This window comes from Trachypithecus francoisi, unplaced genomic scaffold (assembly GCF_009764315.1).
Source record: "Trachypithecus francoisi isolate TF-2019V2 unplaced genomic scaffold, Tfra_2.0 Lachesis_group5, whole genome shotgun sequence".
Lineage (NCBI taxonomy): Eukaryota > Metazoa > Chordata > Mammalia > Primates > Cercopithecidae > Trachypithecus > Trachypithecus francoisi.
Genome location: NW_022681470.1, coordinates 57905979 through 57923199, shown reverse-complemented (window position 1 = coordinate 57923199; position 17221 = coordinate 57905979). Strand labels below are relative to the sequence as shown.

Sequence of the window (17221 nt, the reverse complement as noted above, 5' to 3'; positions counted from 1 at the left end):
TCTCCCCCATGAAATACCCATCACCTACAAGGGAGACTCCTTTTTGTAGAGAAGGGAGTGAGAATCCTTTTTCCTCTGTTCCCCTGAGTTGGCAATAATACGGGCCCCAGGGCATGACTCTCTGCTTGAGGTGGGCACTGGAGCCTAGGGCAGGAGGGCTGGGGAGGAGACAGCCATGATGACGGGTGGGCGACTCAGAGGGCAAAGGCTGGCAGGCAGCACCCTTGGGGGCAGCTTCCATGGTACCCACCCTTCCACCCCAGCCTCCCTGGCTTCCCAGCCTGTGAACCCAGCTCTGAGGCTGACTGTTCCTCATCAACGGAGGCTCAGGCACAGCTTGAATTTCCAGGGTTCAAACTGATTTCCTCTGCAGAACTACCTGGTTCATTCTGACCATGACTTCACTGTGTCTATAGGAGGCTTTTCCTTCCTCTTTGTCTTCTTTGAAATTAACATTGATTAATCATAAGCATTCAGAAACACTCTTGAGCACCTACTGTGTGCAACCAATGATGAGAACAGAAATCGTAGCAACTTGCATTTGCACAGCAGTATGAGTCACTTCAGCCAGAGAGAGCAAGTTAAATACTGGGTTCCTAGTCATAATTTTGGCCAGGGTCTCACCTTTCCCTTCTGCAACCCCAAAACCCACCCCCCAATGAGGTTGTTGGACTCCTCAGAAGGTATTTCTACTCCCCGAAAGGCAAAGCACGGAGCAGTTTTATTTGATGGTAAGATTTGTGCAGTCACATTAGCACTTACTGGTGGCTTTGGGACAAGAGCCCAGGTGTCGGGCTCCTGAGCCATAGACTCTTCCTCCTCCCCTTGGGTGGGGTGGGGTAATAGGAGTAATGTAGGGAATGGACTTTCTTCTGAATCTGAGTCTTATTCTTCTGGGCTACGAAAGACTCGTTCCTGAACAGGATGACAATGTCTACCCAGTCCCAGAGTGTAGAAAGGATCCCTTGAATCCCAGGTCAACATTTATCAGCTGTGTGACCTGTGGCAAGTTGCTTAACCACTCTGTGCCTTGTGCTTCTCATCTGTAAGTTGGGGATACCATTAGTCCTGACATCATAAGGTCCTAATGAGAGTTTTGTAGCACACTTCGAACAGCATCTGGCATATAGGTAAGTGCCAGGTGTTTGTGGGCACTAAGATGCGGTCCTTTTCTCCTCTACTAAACTGAGGGCAGCAGTTGAGGTTGTCCTGTGCTAGGTCCCCAGCCCACAGAAGGATTCCTTGAAGGAGCTCAAGAGATGTTATTTGGTAAGTGGATTGGCAGGCAATAGAACACACGGTTGAGTAAATTCAATTTATTAGAATTATTTGAATTCAGTTACCCTTTCCATTCAAAGATTTGAGGGAAAAAACCAGACATTTGATGCATAGAATTTTCCTTTTAGACTCTGTCAGGACAGATGTGACTATGGGAAGCTACTGGGTGTGAGCATTGGTGCTGTGTCCATTGCAATGTTAGTGGAACAATGTTGGAGGGGCACCTGCCGTCCTGGGCTTCTCTTAGCCACATCCAAGGGTCCTAGAGCTTCTGGGAGCTTTTCTGAAGGTCACTCATCCCCTACCGGCAATAACAGCTACCATTAATTCAATTGCTTTTAGGTGCCACATGGCTCACATACATTACCTTTATCTTTACAGTAACCTCTAAGGTAGGTATTATTACCTTCACTTTTCAGATGAGGAAGCAGGCTTGTAGAAATCAGTAACTGGCCTAAAGCTACTTAGCCAGTAAGAGCAGTGCCAGGATTCATCCCGGCCAGTTTGATCTAAAGCCCGTGCTCAGGGTTTAGGAGGTAGAAGCTTGATATTTTTCCTGGGAATTGGGGGTGGTTGCCTCTGGGAACATCTTCCCATGACTCCAGAGCATTGCAAATGCCCAGTTATATTCAGGTAACTGGGAAGGACTAAGCTCCTCACCCAACTCCACCCCCAGGAGATCCTGTAACAATCACTACTCATAAAAAAGTTGGGGACCCCTGCCTAGCCAAGAAAGTCCTCATATGTCAACCCAATGAGACCCGGGTAAATTCAATCAACTGTGTGACCCTGAGCATCTCTCTTAGCCTCTCTGAGCCTGTTTCCTCTCCTGTAAACAGGAACAGTAATAACTTCTCTCAGGTGTGAGGATGACATGAGATAAGGAAAGCAGAGCACGCCGCAAAGCACCAGGCATCAGGGGGCACCTAATCCACGCTAGCTCTTCCTTCTCCACCCTGTTTCTCTTCTTTAAGACTCTCAGCAAAGTGATGCCACATTGAGGACTTGGCTTGGTCAGCCCATGTCAAAACTCTGTGAGCTTTTCTCTTTGTGAAACTGGATGCAACCAGGTTGCTGGGGAGCAACAGAGGTTTCCAAACCTGAGGCAGGGAGGATGGCGTGGAGGGCAGTGTGAGGGGCTAAGCAGGCTCTGGGGCCCATGGACAGTACTCCCTCATTCAGTGCAGGCTAAGGGGCAAGTGGGGCCGGAATCCCGCCTACACAACACCCACCCAGAGCATGAAGCATCGTTTTCTAACCCAGCAAAGTGCCATGTGGGCTCATGGTCACAGGGCCTGGCTGCCCCTTCTCCCATCAACGTTGAAGCTATACCTGTTAAGACTCTGAAATGATTGTTTATGTTGAATATGTGGTCTGGAGTGTTCACTATGTATACGGTGGGGGTGGTGAGGTTATCCTTCTAGAAATATTTACAGGTTATGTGACAGACCCCCCAGGGGAGATTGTAAGATTTCCTATTTGGTTTTTTGTTGTTGTTTTGGGTTTTTTTTTTTTTAGACAGAGTCTGGGTCTGTCACCCAGCCAGGTGCAGTGCCGCAATCACAGTTCACTGCAGCCTCCACCTCCTGAGCTCAGCTGATCCTCCCACCTCAGCCTCCCGAGTAGCCAGAACTACAGGCGTGCATCACCACATCTAGTTAATTGTTTTTATTTTTAGTAGAGATAGGGTCTCTACTCAAGTATGCAGAACCTAATGAAAGATGAATATGATATTTAATGAGAGTTTTTTTTTCAAGTTAGTGATAAAAAGATGGCCTGCTTAATGAATGCTAAATAAATTGACACTGCCAATTATTGGTCTACAAAATTAAAACAGAACCCTATTGGAAACCATATACAAAACTGAATTCCTAAAGGAAAATGTAGGGGTGAGTAAGACTTAAAAAAGACTAGAAGCACAAGTTTCCCAAGCTGGTCACAAATTTCTGGGCTCAAGCGATCCTTCCACCTTGGTCTCTGAAAGTGCTGGGATTACAGGTGTGAGCCACCACACCCGGCCCCTGTTTGTTTGTTTGTTTTGATATATGTACCCTGGAGATTTAAAGGCAGAATTTCCTGAAGTGTATTCTATTTGATGTTAGTGGGCTTAAGACCATTTTATAAAAAGTGTTCTGTCCCATTGGGAATTTGGGGGTTAAACACAAACAGGTTTCTTTACTTGTGGGCCTTCCCAGGGCCTCTGATGCTAATGTGCCCTCCAAGGGTGAATGCTAATGTGCGTATCCAAGGAGGGGCATGTGGGGAGCTGCATTTCTCAAATTATGGAGCCCTTAGGGGAAAGGTTTTAGAAACCATCTTGCCTGGAGGCAGAGGGATGAGTGAGAACTCCACAAAGCTAATGAGTTCTGTCATTCTGAGTCCTTGGCTTCCTCATAAATGTTCCCAGTTTTGGCAGCAGTGGGTAGAGGGGAGGCTATGGAAGTAGTCTCCCTGTTGCTGCCCAAAAGCAGCATTATGGACTACTCAACTCTCAGAAATCTCTCAAAGTGGTAGGCGAAGAAGAAGACTATGGAATCACTTTCCCCAATACCTCCTTCAGAGTCATGGGTTCCCTGTTGAAAGAGACATGTTCAGCCAGTTCTTGACCTCAGACCCCCAATTCTGCTTCCAGTCCCTCTAAAGACAATGAGAAAAGCAGGAAAGGTAGAATGATGTTGTCTTCTTCAGAGTTCACATCTGCCTTTGCCTCCCCAGGGCTTCCCACCAGTGTCAATCAACAAATACTGAGCTTGTACTGTGTGTCTCAAAGAAGGATAAGACCAGAGTACTTGGGCTCACAGTTTATAGCCTGGGTTGGGAGCAGTGACAGGAAGAGCCCTGGGGAGAGGGCCCTCAGGCTGCCTGTTGCCCATGCAGAGTATAAGACTGAGGAGGGTGGGGAGACAGGGCCCTGGTGAACACTGAGAACCAGGGAGAGGCCTGGGAGAGACGGGCAGGGGATGAGTATGAAACCATTAACAGCAAGTTATGATAATGTGCCATCCCCAGAGGTGTGGACAGTGAGATCCTCTGGCAATAGGGACAACAAGGGGCTAATACTGGTGGGGCAAACACTAATGCTACACAATTAGAAGCAGCAAGGCATTGCAAAGGAGGGCCGGAGACCCCCGCTGGCAATGCACCCTCTCTGGTGCAAGTCAGATTTGAGGATTAGAAAGTTCTTTCCACAATAACTGATGATAGCTGGCTCTAAACAAACTAACTGTACATGGTACAACTGAGCGCAGACTGCAGGCATAAGAGCTCAGGTAGCTTGCACCATGAAGAAAGCTCCGGGGAGGAACAGCAGTTACTTCCTGCCAAGCACATCTGCTCGGCTGCTTCCCAGGGCAAAGTAAACTAGAGTACAGCTGGTGATGAACGGGGTTGCTGAGGGCAAGGAGTGGCTTCTGTCCCAGAGAGGAACCAGGGCCCCTTAAAAAGGGGGACAGCACTGCCTGCAACTAATAGTCTGTGCCTACTCAAGGCAATCAACGGGTTCATTCAACTAGGTCTTTCAGCAGTCACCATGGGGGCTAAGAGTAGAGGGAAAGCTCTTCCACTGTTTCAGAGCCACATTTTTATCTAGTAAGTTGCCTAATGCTGATGCAATTGCTATTTTTAACTCAAAACAACAAAATACATCTAATTATATTGATACATATTTTATGTATGTGTACATAGTGAAAGTTTAAGTGATATGAATTGCTTAACAAACAGGGAGAAAATTAGTAGACGTTGACAGAAAACTCAATAGCTTTTCCTAAGGGGTCTTCTCTTACCCTGAATTTTCCAGGAGACCTAGGGACCCACAGTCCCCAAAGGGAGCTGTCACAGGAAGTGATGACTTTGACACCCGTGGGGTGTGGATGGGAATTTCATCAATCTGTTGCCGCCATTGCGTCTCACCACCACACTGTGGCGCTATTGATAGCTGGTTCTGCCCAGTCCCATGAACTTAGCCAATGAGCAGGATAGATCCTCCTGGGGCCTCTGCTCAGGTTTTCTAAGCTCAGGCAAGCGGGCTCCTGCTCCTTGACTCAATCTGATGATACTCCCGTCCGCGTATTCCCAGCAGCAGAACTCCATGGGCCACCCGCCAAACACATCTTCAAGGGGCTGCTACCCTCCCAAAAGATGACCAGGGTGACCTTTAGCTCTTCTCTTAGCAGAAGTTAAATAACAGCATCATAATTTGAATCTTCAGCGGGATATCCCGTCCAGGAATTATAATTATAATCGTAATTCCTCTCCAGCAGGAATAATTTACTAAGATTCTTTTGTTAGGTCAGTGTAAACCTCTCCAATCGTTTGATCAGATGAGAAGCCACTAGTAGAAATACTGAGGGAAGAGGTGGGAAACTGAGGTTGTGGATTAGCCTTTATTAGTTCATGAATTCCTAACAGTGGGTCCTTAAAAAGTGACTTACCCTTCATGTGCCTCAAGTTTCTCACCCGTAAAACCAAACAATATTAGCACCTACCTCTCAAGGATGGCATGAGAATTAAATGAGATGATTCACATCAGGCTCTTAGCACAGTGTCTTGCACATAATGAATAATAAGTGTAGCTATGATTATCATTATTATTATTATTTCACTACAATGTTTGTTTGCTGTTCTATCCTAATACCTACAGCAGTACCAGGATATCCAGGACCCTCTGTACATATTTACTGAATGAAAATCATACCGCTTAATGGTAATATGCTACACTGTGTTCCTCAGCTTCTGGTATTCAGTGATAGATGCAGAACACAATTCCCTTGCAGTTGTGTACCCCCCATGCTATCTGGCAGGTAGGTTATGAGTTGTTTCTTTTTTTTTTTTTTTTGAGACAGGGTCTTGCTCTGTTGCCCAGGCTGGAGTGCAGTGGTGCAGCCTCAGCTCACTGCAACATCTGCCTCCTGGGCTCAAGCCATCCTCCCCGCTCAGCCTCCCTCTGAGTAGCTGAGACCACAGGCACATGCCACCAAACCCCACTAATTTTTTTAGTTTTTCGTAGAGACAGGGTTTTGCCATGTTGCCAGGTTGGTCTCAAACTCCTGGGCTCAAGTGATCCTCCCTCCTTGGCCTCACCAGGTGCCGGGATTATAGGCATGAGCGACCGCGCCTGGCCTATCAGTTCTTTTCTAGCAGTAAAGACAGAATTGGCTCAAGAAATACATAGTCCAACTGTGAGGTTTCTTGTTTGAATCACTTTTCTGAATTGTTGTATGAAAAAATGTAAATAGTATATGAGGAAAATAAATAAGTTATGAATATTAAATCAACATGAACAAATAGTAAGTTGTACTTGTTAAAATTGTCATAAACTTCTGACCCCTATCAAATTAAATTTAAATAATGAAGTCAAATATGAATAGACAGGGGTCATATGGGAGAGTGCAGTCTGGATCCCAAATTTGTACAATAAAAGAGAACTGCTAGAAAATCATTTTGAGCAAGGGACTGATAGGCGTTACCTGAGAAATAAAAGCCTTAGCCCCTGCCTTCCGGTTGCTTACATTCTGGTTGAAGACAGAAGAATGCACAATCCATGCTGGAAGTTGGAGAGCTCAGGCAGTCAGGATGGGCAGGAGCTGGAATCAAGGATGGCAGGACTCTGGGTAAAGCAGAGAGGTGTAGAGAGGGCCCCCAGGACCAGAGCCAGCACAAGCCAAGTGTGAGATCAGGAGAGCTAAGAGTTCCAGAGAAGACTGACCTGATAGATCTGAGGGTCTGTTTGGGAGACATTTTCTAGAACCTTCTCTTGAAAGCAACGGGGAGGCTTTGAAGGCCATTGAGAAGGGGAGGGATATGTGAATTTGTCCTGAATTCTCAGACATTTGGTTTCACACATTTGGTTTCACTCTTTTTTTTTTTTTTGATGGAATCTTGCTCTGTCGTCCAGGCTCGAATGTAGTGGCATGGTCTTGGCTCACTGCTACCTCCACCTCCCAGGTTCAGGCGATTCTTCTGTCTCAGCCTCCCAAGTAGCTAGGATTACAGGCACCCACCATCCCACCCGGCTAGTTTTTTTATTTTTAGTAGAGACAGGGTTTCATCATGTTGGCCAGGCTGGTCTCGAACTCCTGTCCTCAAGTGATCCTCCCACCTCAGTCTCCCAAAGTGCTGGGATTGCAGGTGTGCGCCACCACGCCCGGCCTGGTTTCACTTTTGAGAACACATCGAAGTCTCCATGATGCTTAGAATCATTGTTGATTTTTCTTGGTCCTCATTTAGTGTGGAGGACAAAGCGAGCTGGAAACAGACTCAGGGCCTGCAATAAGGACAGAGGTGAGAGGGTGCAGAAGGAGACACTCCCAGGAATCTGAGTTTACCACGAACTCCTCCTGTCAGGGAGAGAGCTAGCCCCTTTCTGTCTCTTGGAGAGGCCGTGCCCAGTGGCCAAGGTGTCACGCTGCCCATCACTCACTCACTTGCTAAGTCCTGAGCCTCTTTTATGAAGTGGGAAAAAAAAATAGAGTCATGTGATAAGTGCTAATATAGCCCTTATGGTACCCTGTAGACACACACAAGAGGTGGGAGTGTGATCAGAGAGGCTTCCTGGACAAAATGGCACCTAACTTGGATCTGATAACCACATTCAATGAAGCTTGGTGGCACCTAAACTCAACACACACCAATTATTTCCGAAATAACAGCTTCCTAAATCCTATGAAAGGCTACGTGTAATCAGTCCCACCCTAACAAACCCAGCTTTCTGCCTAATCCTCTCTCTCAGTTATTCCACATGTATTTGTGGAGCATCTATTACTTGACAGGGACTGGGCTAGGCTCAGGACATACAGGTGAAAGAATAGATGCCCCCATTAGGTGCCACAGAGAAACACAGGGTGGGGTGAGAGGGTGTATCTCGGACCATGGGGACTGGGGCAGGGAAGGCTTTGATGACTGTCTCTGCCAGGCAGAGGGCTTTGAACAGACCAACACCACCTACCTTGTTATCAAAGAGGCATTCCTTTCCATAAAGAGTTGGCTTCCCTCGTTGGCTGATGGCTGCTGCTGCTAATTCAATAGGCAGTCTCAGACCTTCTTCTAGATGTAAGGCCCTGGAAGGGATCAGTGACGAGACTTAATCCCCACTCTCAAGGGGCATGACAAAATTGGGCATTTGTATAAGCTATGCCCTTTAGGAGGTGTTTTTGCATACATATTTTCACAGTTGATTTGCTTATTAATTTCCCGTCAGGGATGTTTCCCTTGCCCTTGCGTTACGGAAACCATGACTCAAAGCGGTCACCCGACTATTAAGGGATGGGCACAAGATTTTAACCCAGATCTGTGCCCCTTCAGTAGCCAACCCCCTCTCCTCATGAGGCTTACAATCCCGTTTGCGGGTGGAGATGATACAAGTAAGCCCCTAATACAGGCCTTTCTTAACTGATATGTTCACTCTCCTCTCCTCTTGTTTAGAAATGTTCCCCGGGACTCCCTCCACTGAGCTGGCGCACTCCTAACAACAGCCATCAGTTTGGACACCCCGGACAGCCCAGGGATCAGGGGTCCCGAAGGCCGTGAGGACCAAGGACCAGGCGCTGGGGTGGGGGTGGAGGGCATGGAGCCTGGGGTTTAGGCCTGAGGTGCCCATGTTGGGCAGCAGGAAGAGGCAAGGCGTGCGGGTCTGTGGCCGTGCCCATGGGTGCTGCGGAGCGAGGTGTGGGCCCTCAGAGTTCCGCGGCGCCATGGGCTGGATCTGAGAAGGCGTGCACCGACCCCCTGAGAGGGGCCACACTTGTCTAGAACGATGGCTGGTGTTAGGGAGTCCTTGGAAGCCACCCTAAAGGGCGAAAAGAGGCCCTAGCAAATCCTGGTACCCCGGAGCTGCTGCTAGCGATGTGACTTGCCCCAGTGGTCGAGACCGTGCAGACCCCAAGCAGGGGCCATTCGGTGGGGGCCTCACTCTGGGTCCAGCTCCACGTGGCACCATGAACAATAACTTCTGCCGGGCTCTGGTGGACCGGAGGCCCCTGGGGCCCCCCAGCTGCATGCAGCTGGGCGTCGTGCCCCCTCCCCGGCAGGCGCCCCTGCCTCCCGCCGAGCCCCTGGGCAACGTGCCCTTCCTGCTGTACCCGGGCCCAGCCGAGCAGCCCTACTACGACGCTTACGCGGGGGTGTTCCCCTATGTGCCCTTCCCCGGCGCCTTCGGGGTCTACGAATACCCCTTCGAGCCAGCCTTCATCCAGAAGCGCAACGAGCGCGAGCGGCAGCGCGTTAAGTGCGTCAACGAGGGCTACGCGCGCCTCCGCGGCCACCTCCCCGGCGCCCTGGCAGAGAAACGACTTAGCAAGGTGGAGACGCTGCGCGCCGCCATCCGCTACATCAAGTACCTGCAGGAGCTGCTGAGCTCGGCCCCAGACGGCGCGACGCCCCCCGCCGCCCGCGGCCTCCCGGGCACCGGGCCCTGCCCCGCGCCGCCCGCCGCCCCCCGACCCGACCGCCCTGGCGACGGCGAGGCCCGGGCGCCCTCCTCCCTGGTACCGGAGTCATCCGAGTCCTCCTGCTTCTCCCCCTCGCCTTTCTTGGAATCGGAGGAATCCTGCCATTGATCGGGCCTGTGGCCGCCCCTGGCTTGGGGGATGATCCGTCGGCCCCGTCCCACTTTCGGGAGCAGCGGAAGGCTGCTGGGTCACCGGCGATGCGCCGCAGGCTGGTGACTGCAGGAGGTCCGCGGCGCTCCCGTGTCTGCGACACCCTCCCTCCTCCATCAACTTGGGGAGGAAGTGCAGGGCAACGGGTGCGAGGCGCGCGATAGAGACCTGAGGAGCTCCGTGGGTGCAGCGAGGGCCAGGGCCTGGGACTGTTCTGGGCGTCCTGCGTCCCCTCCGGGGCGCAGAGGGGCACTCCAGGACAATCATCCCTGGGTCTGGCTCCCGCTCGGCCTCAGGTGGCTCTGCTTCGTCCTTCCTCGCCGCAGGCGCAGCCCAGTCTCTGCGAGTTCCCGGGAGGCAAGCCCGGCTTTGATCCCTCGGTTACCATGCCCCTGCTCTCCACCAGATGGCCTCAAATACTAGCGACTTCTTTGGGAGCACGCTTGCCCCTTGAGAAAGGAACCCAGAGGAAGGGATGGGAGGCCAGGCTGCTGCCGTCGCTCAGCCCGGACCGAACCCACAGACTCAGCAGAGGCGACCTGTGTGCCCTGGTGGCGTTCTCTAGCTTCCTTGGTGGGGGGCGATCACTCCCTCCACGCCCCGCAACGAGGTCGTCTAGTTTTGTCCCAGGTTGGGTGGGGACTGTGGTTTTTTTCCCTCAGACTGTAAGCCTTGGGGGAGGGGGGTGTGCATATGGGTACATAGGCACTGTGTTGGCACCAAAGAGCTAAATAAAAGGATTGTTGAATTTTCTCATTCCTAGATCATTGTCTACCCTCACCCTTCCTGGTGCCCCTTTCTCATTCCCACTCCTAGTCCAGAGTACTTGCTGGAAGGGTATGTGGGATTTGCTGTTAGTGCATTTAAGTTTCAGTGTTAGCTCAGGCATTCAATGAATTTTTTTTATTTTTATTTTTATTTTTGAGACAGGTTTTGCTCTGTTGCCCAGGCTGGAGTGCAGTGATTCGATGCCTGCTCACTGCAACCTCTGCCTCCTGGGTTTGAGCAATTCTCCTGCCTTGGCCTCCAGAGTAGCTGGGATTATAGATGCACACCACCACATCCACTAATTTTTGGTATTTTTAGTAGAGTTCAGGTTTCACCATGTTGGCCATGCTGGTCTGGAATTCCTGACCTCAAGTAATCTGCCCACCTTGGCTTCCCAAAGTGCTGGGATTACAGGCATGCGCCACCGCGGCTGGCCTCAATGAACTTTTCTTTTTGAGACAAGGTCTCACTCTGTCTCATTCTGTCACCTAGGCTGGAGTGCAGTGGCCCGATCTTGGCTCATTGCAGCCTCAACCTCCCAGACTCAACTGATCCTCTCACCTTGGCCTCCTTAGTAGCTGGGACTACAAACACACACCACCACACCTTGCTAATTTTTGTATTTTTTGTAGAGACAGAGTTTCACCACTTGCCCCGGCTGGTCTTGAACTCCTGAGCTCAAGCCATTCGCCCACCTCAGCCTCCCAAAGTGTTGGGATTACAGGCATGAGCCACCACGCCTGGCCTCAGTGATCATTTACAGGGAGCATAGTATATGTGGGGACTGTGCAGAGAAGGGGCCAGAGTCCCAGAGATAAAGCACACAACCTTTACACCTGTAGGGGTGGGAGGAGGTGAGAAAGAAAGATACGCAGCAGATGCTCCACAGTGAGGCAGGTGCTATGCCAGAGGTGTGTACACTCAGGATGTTCTGGGAGTCTTCCAGCCCACTGGAGAGGGGTTTACTGTTTCCCTGACATGGGATTGCTTGGGGGGTGGGTTGAGGGTATGTTTGGGGAGTCTTGGCTGATGGTGCAAATACTGAGATGGGCAGGGGGTGCTGTGGAGCTGTCCTGACTTAGGCTGCCCAGTGCCTTCTCCAGACAATGTCATGGGGCTGAGGAGGGGAAACCTAATTTTGACATGAGGGGGCCACTCTGCCGTTTGAGGTTCCATATCCAACGCTACCCCTTCATGATCTCTGTTGCCCCAGGCTTGAAACCTTCCACCCTGTCTCCCTCTCCCACTGCCCCTGCCCCATCCCAGGCCTGTGTGTAAGTTCTTCTCCCCATCCCCCACCCTCCTCAGGGGACAGATTGGGAAGTCACTGGCTGGACTGGATGGAATGACAGCTGCCTGGCCTCAGGAGCTCAGGCCCGGCAGTGGGGAGCCGAGTGGAGGCTAATTTTACTTGCTGAGAGTGGGGAGAGTAATCCTCCTGCCCCCACTCCTGCCCCCGCCCCCCGGCTGGCTCAGCAGGGCAGGCTCAGCCGACAGCCTCAGCCAGCCCAGTCCTCAAGGCGGGGGGCATTGGGGATGCAGGGAAGAGAGGGCACTGGGGTGGGGGAGCAGGAGAAAGCCAGATTCCCAGGGAAGCCATGGAGCCGTCCTCACCCCAGGATGAAGGCCTGAGGAAGAAACAGCCCAAGAAGCCGGTTCCTGAGATTCTGCCAAGGCCACCCCGGGCCTTGTTCTGCCTGACCCTGGAGAACCCCCTGAGGAAGGCCTGCATCAGTATTGTAGAATGGAAGTATCCTTCAGGGCCCGGGCCATGGGGGGAGCATGCATCATGGGGGAGGGATTCAGGGGTGATCAGAGAGCACACACTTCCTACAGGAGGGCCAGGGAGGCCTGGGACTTAGATGTGGGGTGAACTCACAGAATTGAGTGAGGCTGGGGGAAGGAACGTTCCCCTCAGCTGTGCAGGAGAGGAGGAGGGGGAAGAGGAGGGAGAGAAGGAGGAGGGGGGAGGAGGAACAAGAAGAGGAGGAGGAAGAGGAGGAGGAGGAGGACTTGGTGGGGCTTCCTGGGCCTGAGTGGGCCACCCAAGTCCTGGGTGACAACCAGAGATGCCTACTGACCACCTATGGGTGGGGCCTGCTTCATGGGGACTGTTCCCAGGTGTGCCCAAATCCACATTATCATGGGGTGCCACTAGGTTTTTGAAGCACCAGCCTCATTTTGGAATAGGATAGAAACCAACAAAAGGTTCGATGGCCTCTTTGAGAAAACTCTCCCTTGTTTGGGTTGGGTGGGGAATGACCCCTCTAGGGGCAGGTCCCAGCTGAGGACAGAGCCAAGGGGAGAAATGGGTCTGAAAGACGCCTGGTCTGAGTGGCTCCAAGACACAGGCCAAGCAAGCCTGGTTGTTCTAGCTCAGATGTGTCACCCTGGGGACAGGGACTTCGAATCTTATGCTATGTTTGCATTTGCTCTGGGGGGAAGAATGCTGAAAATATCTGGGTTATCTGGGGAAGGGAGGAAGGAGTGACAGAGAGAAGGGGAGGGCTGTGTCAAGTGGGTTCTGAGAGCGAGGGTCGGGCATATTTGAAATATTTCTGAAGGGTTCTGGAAGGCTGGGCTCCTACCAACTGTTCCCTAGAAGGAAGGAGAATGAGGGATAACTAGAAGGACAAGAGAAACATGAGGCAAGTAGAGATAGCTTGGGGTCAGGGTCAGCCCTGTTCCCCTCAACTGCCCTCAGCCAGTCGGTGAATCACCCACATGAAACCCTCCTAGGCCCTCCCTCCTTGCCTGTCTTCTGCAAACAGCTTTACTCCGTGGGTTCTCCCTCTCCTCCATCCTCTGCTCCTCTGCACCTTCCCCTCTCGTAGCCCCCTGCCCCTGTGGCCCTCCTCTTTTCTCAAACACTGGAGGTTACTGGGAAGAAAATGGGATTTTTCTGTCAAGCCCATCTACATAATATGCCTCCCCATCCGCCCCCAAACAACTGCCTCGCTTCCTCCCTTGCTTTCTCCAGCTCTTTCCACACTTGCTGCCTAATGGGTCAGAAAGTCAAGAAAGCCATGGACCTGGGGTACCCTCTAGAAATGGCTGTGGCAGGGTGGGTGTGTCTGGGAGGGGTGAGGTGTGACAGGCGTGAGCACGAGCACACCAGCATGCACACATGGCTCTGGAAATTCAGCGTTCATCTCTCCATCCCTCATTCCCAGTCCTGCTCAGTGAGTTCTCAACCTTACCCCGCATCAACCCTTACCCTCCCGTGCCATTTCTCTGGGTGAGCCTCTGTGGATTGGCCAGAATCTAGGAAAGTCATGGCTTCCTGGGAGGAGGCAAGGGCGTGGACAGGCACTGAGAGTGGAGCGGTGTGAAGACCCCCTAGGCCTTAAAGCTGAGTAGCCCTCAGCCAGGGACCAGACCTTTACCATTCCAAGGAGTCTATGTGAAAGCGACTTGTTCCTGAGGAAAGGGAGCCAGTTGTCAAGGCAGGAACCTGGTCCTCACTGTATCCTGCAGGGGCTCAGGGAAGGAGCAGCGTGGGCGAGTGCCCAACAGCCTGTCCACCAGCCTGGCATCAGAGTCACAGTCCAAACTGACCCTCAGCACCCTCTTCCCCTTAACCCTGTAAGTCCCATGCCCCTGTGGCCCAAGGGTTCTCCTTAACCCTGGCTCCAGGCCCTTCGAGACGATCATCTTGCTCACCATCTTCGCCAACTGTGTGGCCTTGGCCGTGTACCTGCCCATGCCAGAAGATGACAACAACTCTCTGAACCTCGGCCTGGTAAGATTGGCCCTTCCATGCCCCTTCCTGCTGGCCTGCAGCCCCAGGCTTGGGGAGGCCCCTTTGGTAGACTCTGTTCTGGGGGACGGTGCTGGTGGTTTAACTCCCTGCATCCCCACACACCTGCAGGGCTGGCTGAGTGGCTCAACAGGTTTCCAGGGTCAACCTGCTTATTCTAGATTCTGTGATATTGTCAGCCAGCACTGAGCACACACTCATTGGTCCCAGGCACTGTGCTAATACCTGATGAGAGTAAACTCATTTAATCTTCACAACCACCTCATAAAGTGGTTCCATTTGATAGATGTGGAAACTGAGGCTTCATAAGGTCAGCTAGTGAACCACAGAGATTGAATGCTAATTTCCCTTCCCCAGATGTAATTCATAAGAAACTTGTGTCCACTAAGTTTGCCTTCATGGAAGAGTTTTATCCAGAAATCTGAAGCAAGAACATGTTTTAGAGTTCTACAATACCACTTTCTCTTCACCCCTTCATCAGTAACACATACCTGGAATCATAAAATGCCGGGGCTGGAAGGGATATTCAAAAATTAGGCTGTCCTACCTCCTCCCCACCTCATTCTGTTTTATGGATGAGGAAATTGAGGCCTAGAGAGGTTCAGGGACTTACTTACCCAATAGCTAATTTATAATAAAAATGGTTAGCATTTAGTAAGTACTTATTAAATGCCAGGATTTGTGCTAAATATTTTACATTATTGTATTATTTAATCCCCATAACTACTCCTGTGGGGTAAGTAACATTATTAGACCCATTTAAAGGACAAGGAGACTGATATTCAGAGAGTTTAGGTACATTGTCCAGGGTCACCCCACATCTAAGTCTTGTGTTAGGGCCTCCAGCTTGGTCTCTCTGACTTTAGAACCTGCAATTTTTTTTTTTTTTTTTTTGAGACAGAGTCTCACTCTGTTGCCCAGGCTGTGCAATCTTGGCTCACTGCAACCTCTGCCTCTTGGGTTCAAGTGATTCTCCTGCCTCAGCCTCCCAAGTAGCTGGGATTACAGGCGCCTGCCACCATGCCCAGATGATTTTTGTATTTTTAGTAGAGATTGGGTTTTGCCTTGTTGGCCAGGCTGGCCTCAAACTCCTGACCTCAGGTGATCCGCCCGCCGTGGCCTCCCAAAGTGCTGTGATTGTAGGCGTGTGTCACCATGCCTGGCCAGAACCTGCTCTTGTACAGGCTGTGTTGCCAAGGTGGTGGGTGACAGCAGAAAGACTTCTAGGGAAAGCCCTCTTAGAAACAGTGGCCTCAGGCTCCCTAGGGGACAAGACAATGGAACCACCTTTTTCAACAGGGCTTTTTTTTTTTCCTGCACTGAAACTGCAGGGCCTGGGAGGGAGGAGGTATATTAGCATGTGTCCAGGGCCTGACACATCTCTGCCTTTCCCTTATGCTGGTTTCCATGGGAATCTATCTTGAGCTGATGGGAAGCTGGGATTCTAAATGTGTGCTTGCTATGAGGAGAAAACACTCTGAGCTCCCGAGTGTGGAAGGAGAGTGGGATTAAATGTTGGCAGGGCAATGCCACCTTTGCTGTCAAGGAAGGCATTTCTTAAAGTCTGGGCATTCTACACCATAGGCTTAGTCTCTATGTTTCTGAATGCAGGGAGAGCTCTGGGTCTACCCCACCCTTCACGATTTCATATTTGTGGGCCTCAGTTCCTTACAACATTGACTACTTTTGCAAAAAACTCTGCCCCATCTTGGAGGATATTAAACGACACCTCTGCTGGGTGCAGTGACTCACACCTGTAATCTCAGCACTTTGGGAGGCCGAGACATGAAGATCGCTTGCATCCAGGAGTTCGAGACCAGCCTAGGCAACATAGAGAGACTCCCATCTCTACAAAAATTAAATTAGCCTGGCCTGGTGGTGCATACCTGTAGTCCCATCTACTTGGGAGGCTGAAGTGGGAAGATTGCTTGAGCCCAGGAGGTCGAGGCTGCAGTGAGCCAGGATCATGCCACTGCACTCCAGCTCAAGTGACAGAGTGAGACCCTGTCTCAAAAAAAAAAAAAAAAAAAAAAATTACATCTTAGAGGTTATATCATCCTCCATCTTGAAACAAAATGGCTACCTTAACTGTTTCATGTAGTCCTGTGTGTGTTTTTCTTTAGTTTGTGGGCTGGAGTTGCAAAACCTTGGGTTAGGCCTAGAGTTCATAGAGACAGAATTATGAGTTCCCTGGAAGTCGGAAACCTAATAAAAAATGTTTCCAAAGCAGAAAATGCCACTTGGCATGTCAGAGCTCTATGGGAAATGAATATTCAGGGAGGACTCCTAATCTGACCACTTAATTGTGAAGCCCAGAGAAAGTCGGTGATACCCAAAGTCACTCAGCCATCTTCGAGCTCAGGGCTCCTCACTGTTCATGTCCACAAAACTCAACAAGAGGGAGATGAGAGGAGTCAGAGTAGAAAGGGGCAGCAGGTACTCTCTCTCTTATCCTATTGACTGCTTTGTAGGTATCTGAGAAGGGTTGGGGTCTTTCCAGTCATCCAGAATAACCCATAGCTTTCAAGAAAGGAGGCCTAAGGATTAACTATTCATGAACTTTCTCATTCATTTAACGAATGTTTCTTTAGTGCCTATCATATCCCTGGCACATACTGGGCATATCACAGTGAACCAAATAGACATAGTTCCCATCTTCACAGAGCCTCATTACATGGATTAAACAAGTAAGTATGATAAAACCAATTAAACAAGTAATTAAAATGAAATGGGAAAGGTTCAAGGTTTGGGGACATTTTGGTAGCATATTGGCAAAGAGAACCTAAGCTAGTCTTGAGATCAGGAAGGCCTCCCAAAGGAT

At 50.6% G+C, this 17221-nt stretch overlaps 2 protein-coding genes across 3 annotated transcripts in view; both read left to right on the top strand.

The window, feature by feature from the left end:
- The first annotated feature begins 8768 nt into the window (after nt 1–8768).
- On the top strand, nt 8769–10618 carry ASCL5 (achaete-scute family bHLH transcription factor 5). The gene has a single exon (XM_033200743.1). It carries the CDS (start codon nt 9210–9212, stop codon nt 9828–9830), a length of 621 nt encoding a protein of 206 aa, XP_033056634.1. The 5' UTR covers nt 8769–9209; the 3' UTR covers nt 9831–10618.
- Nucleotides 10619–12087: 1469 nt separating this feature from the next.
- The window catches only part of CACNA1S (calcium voltage-gated channel subunit alpha1 S), a 74329-nt gene continuing 69195 nt past the window's right edge, over nt 12088–17221 (top strand). For both annotated transcript variants that reach the window (XM_033200742.1, XM_033200741.1), the window contains exons 1-2: nt 12088–12390; nt 14277–14382. In XM_033200742.1, the coding sequence (XP_033056633.1) occupies nt 12239–12390; nt 14277–14382 (258 nt within the window). In that variant the 5' untranslated portion in view covers nt 12088–12238. The remainder of the gene's footprint in view (nt 12391–14276; nt 14383–17221) is intronic.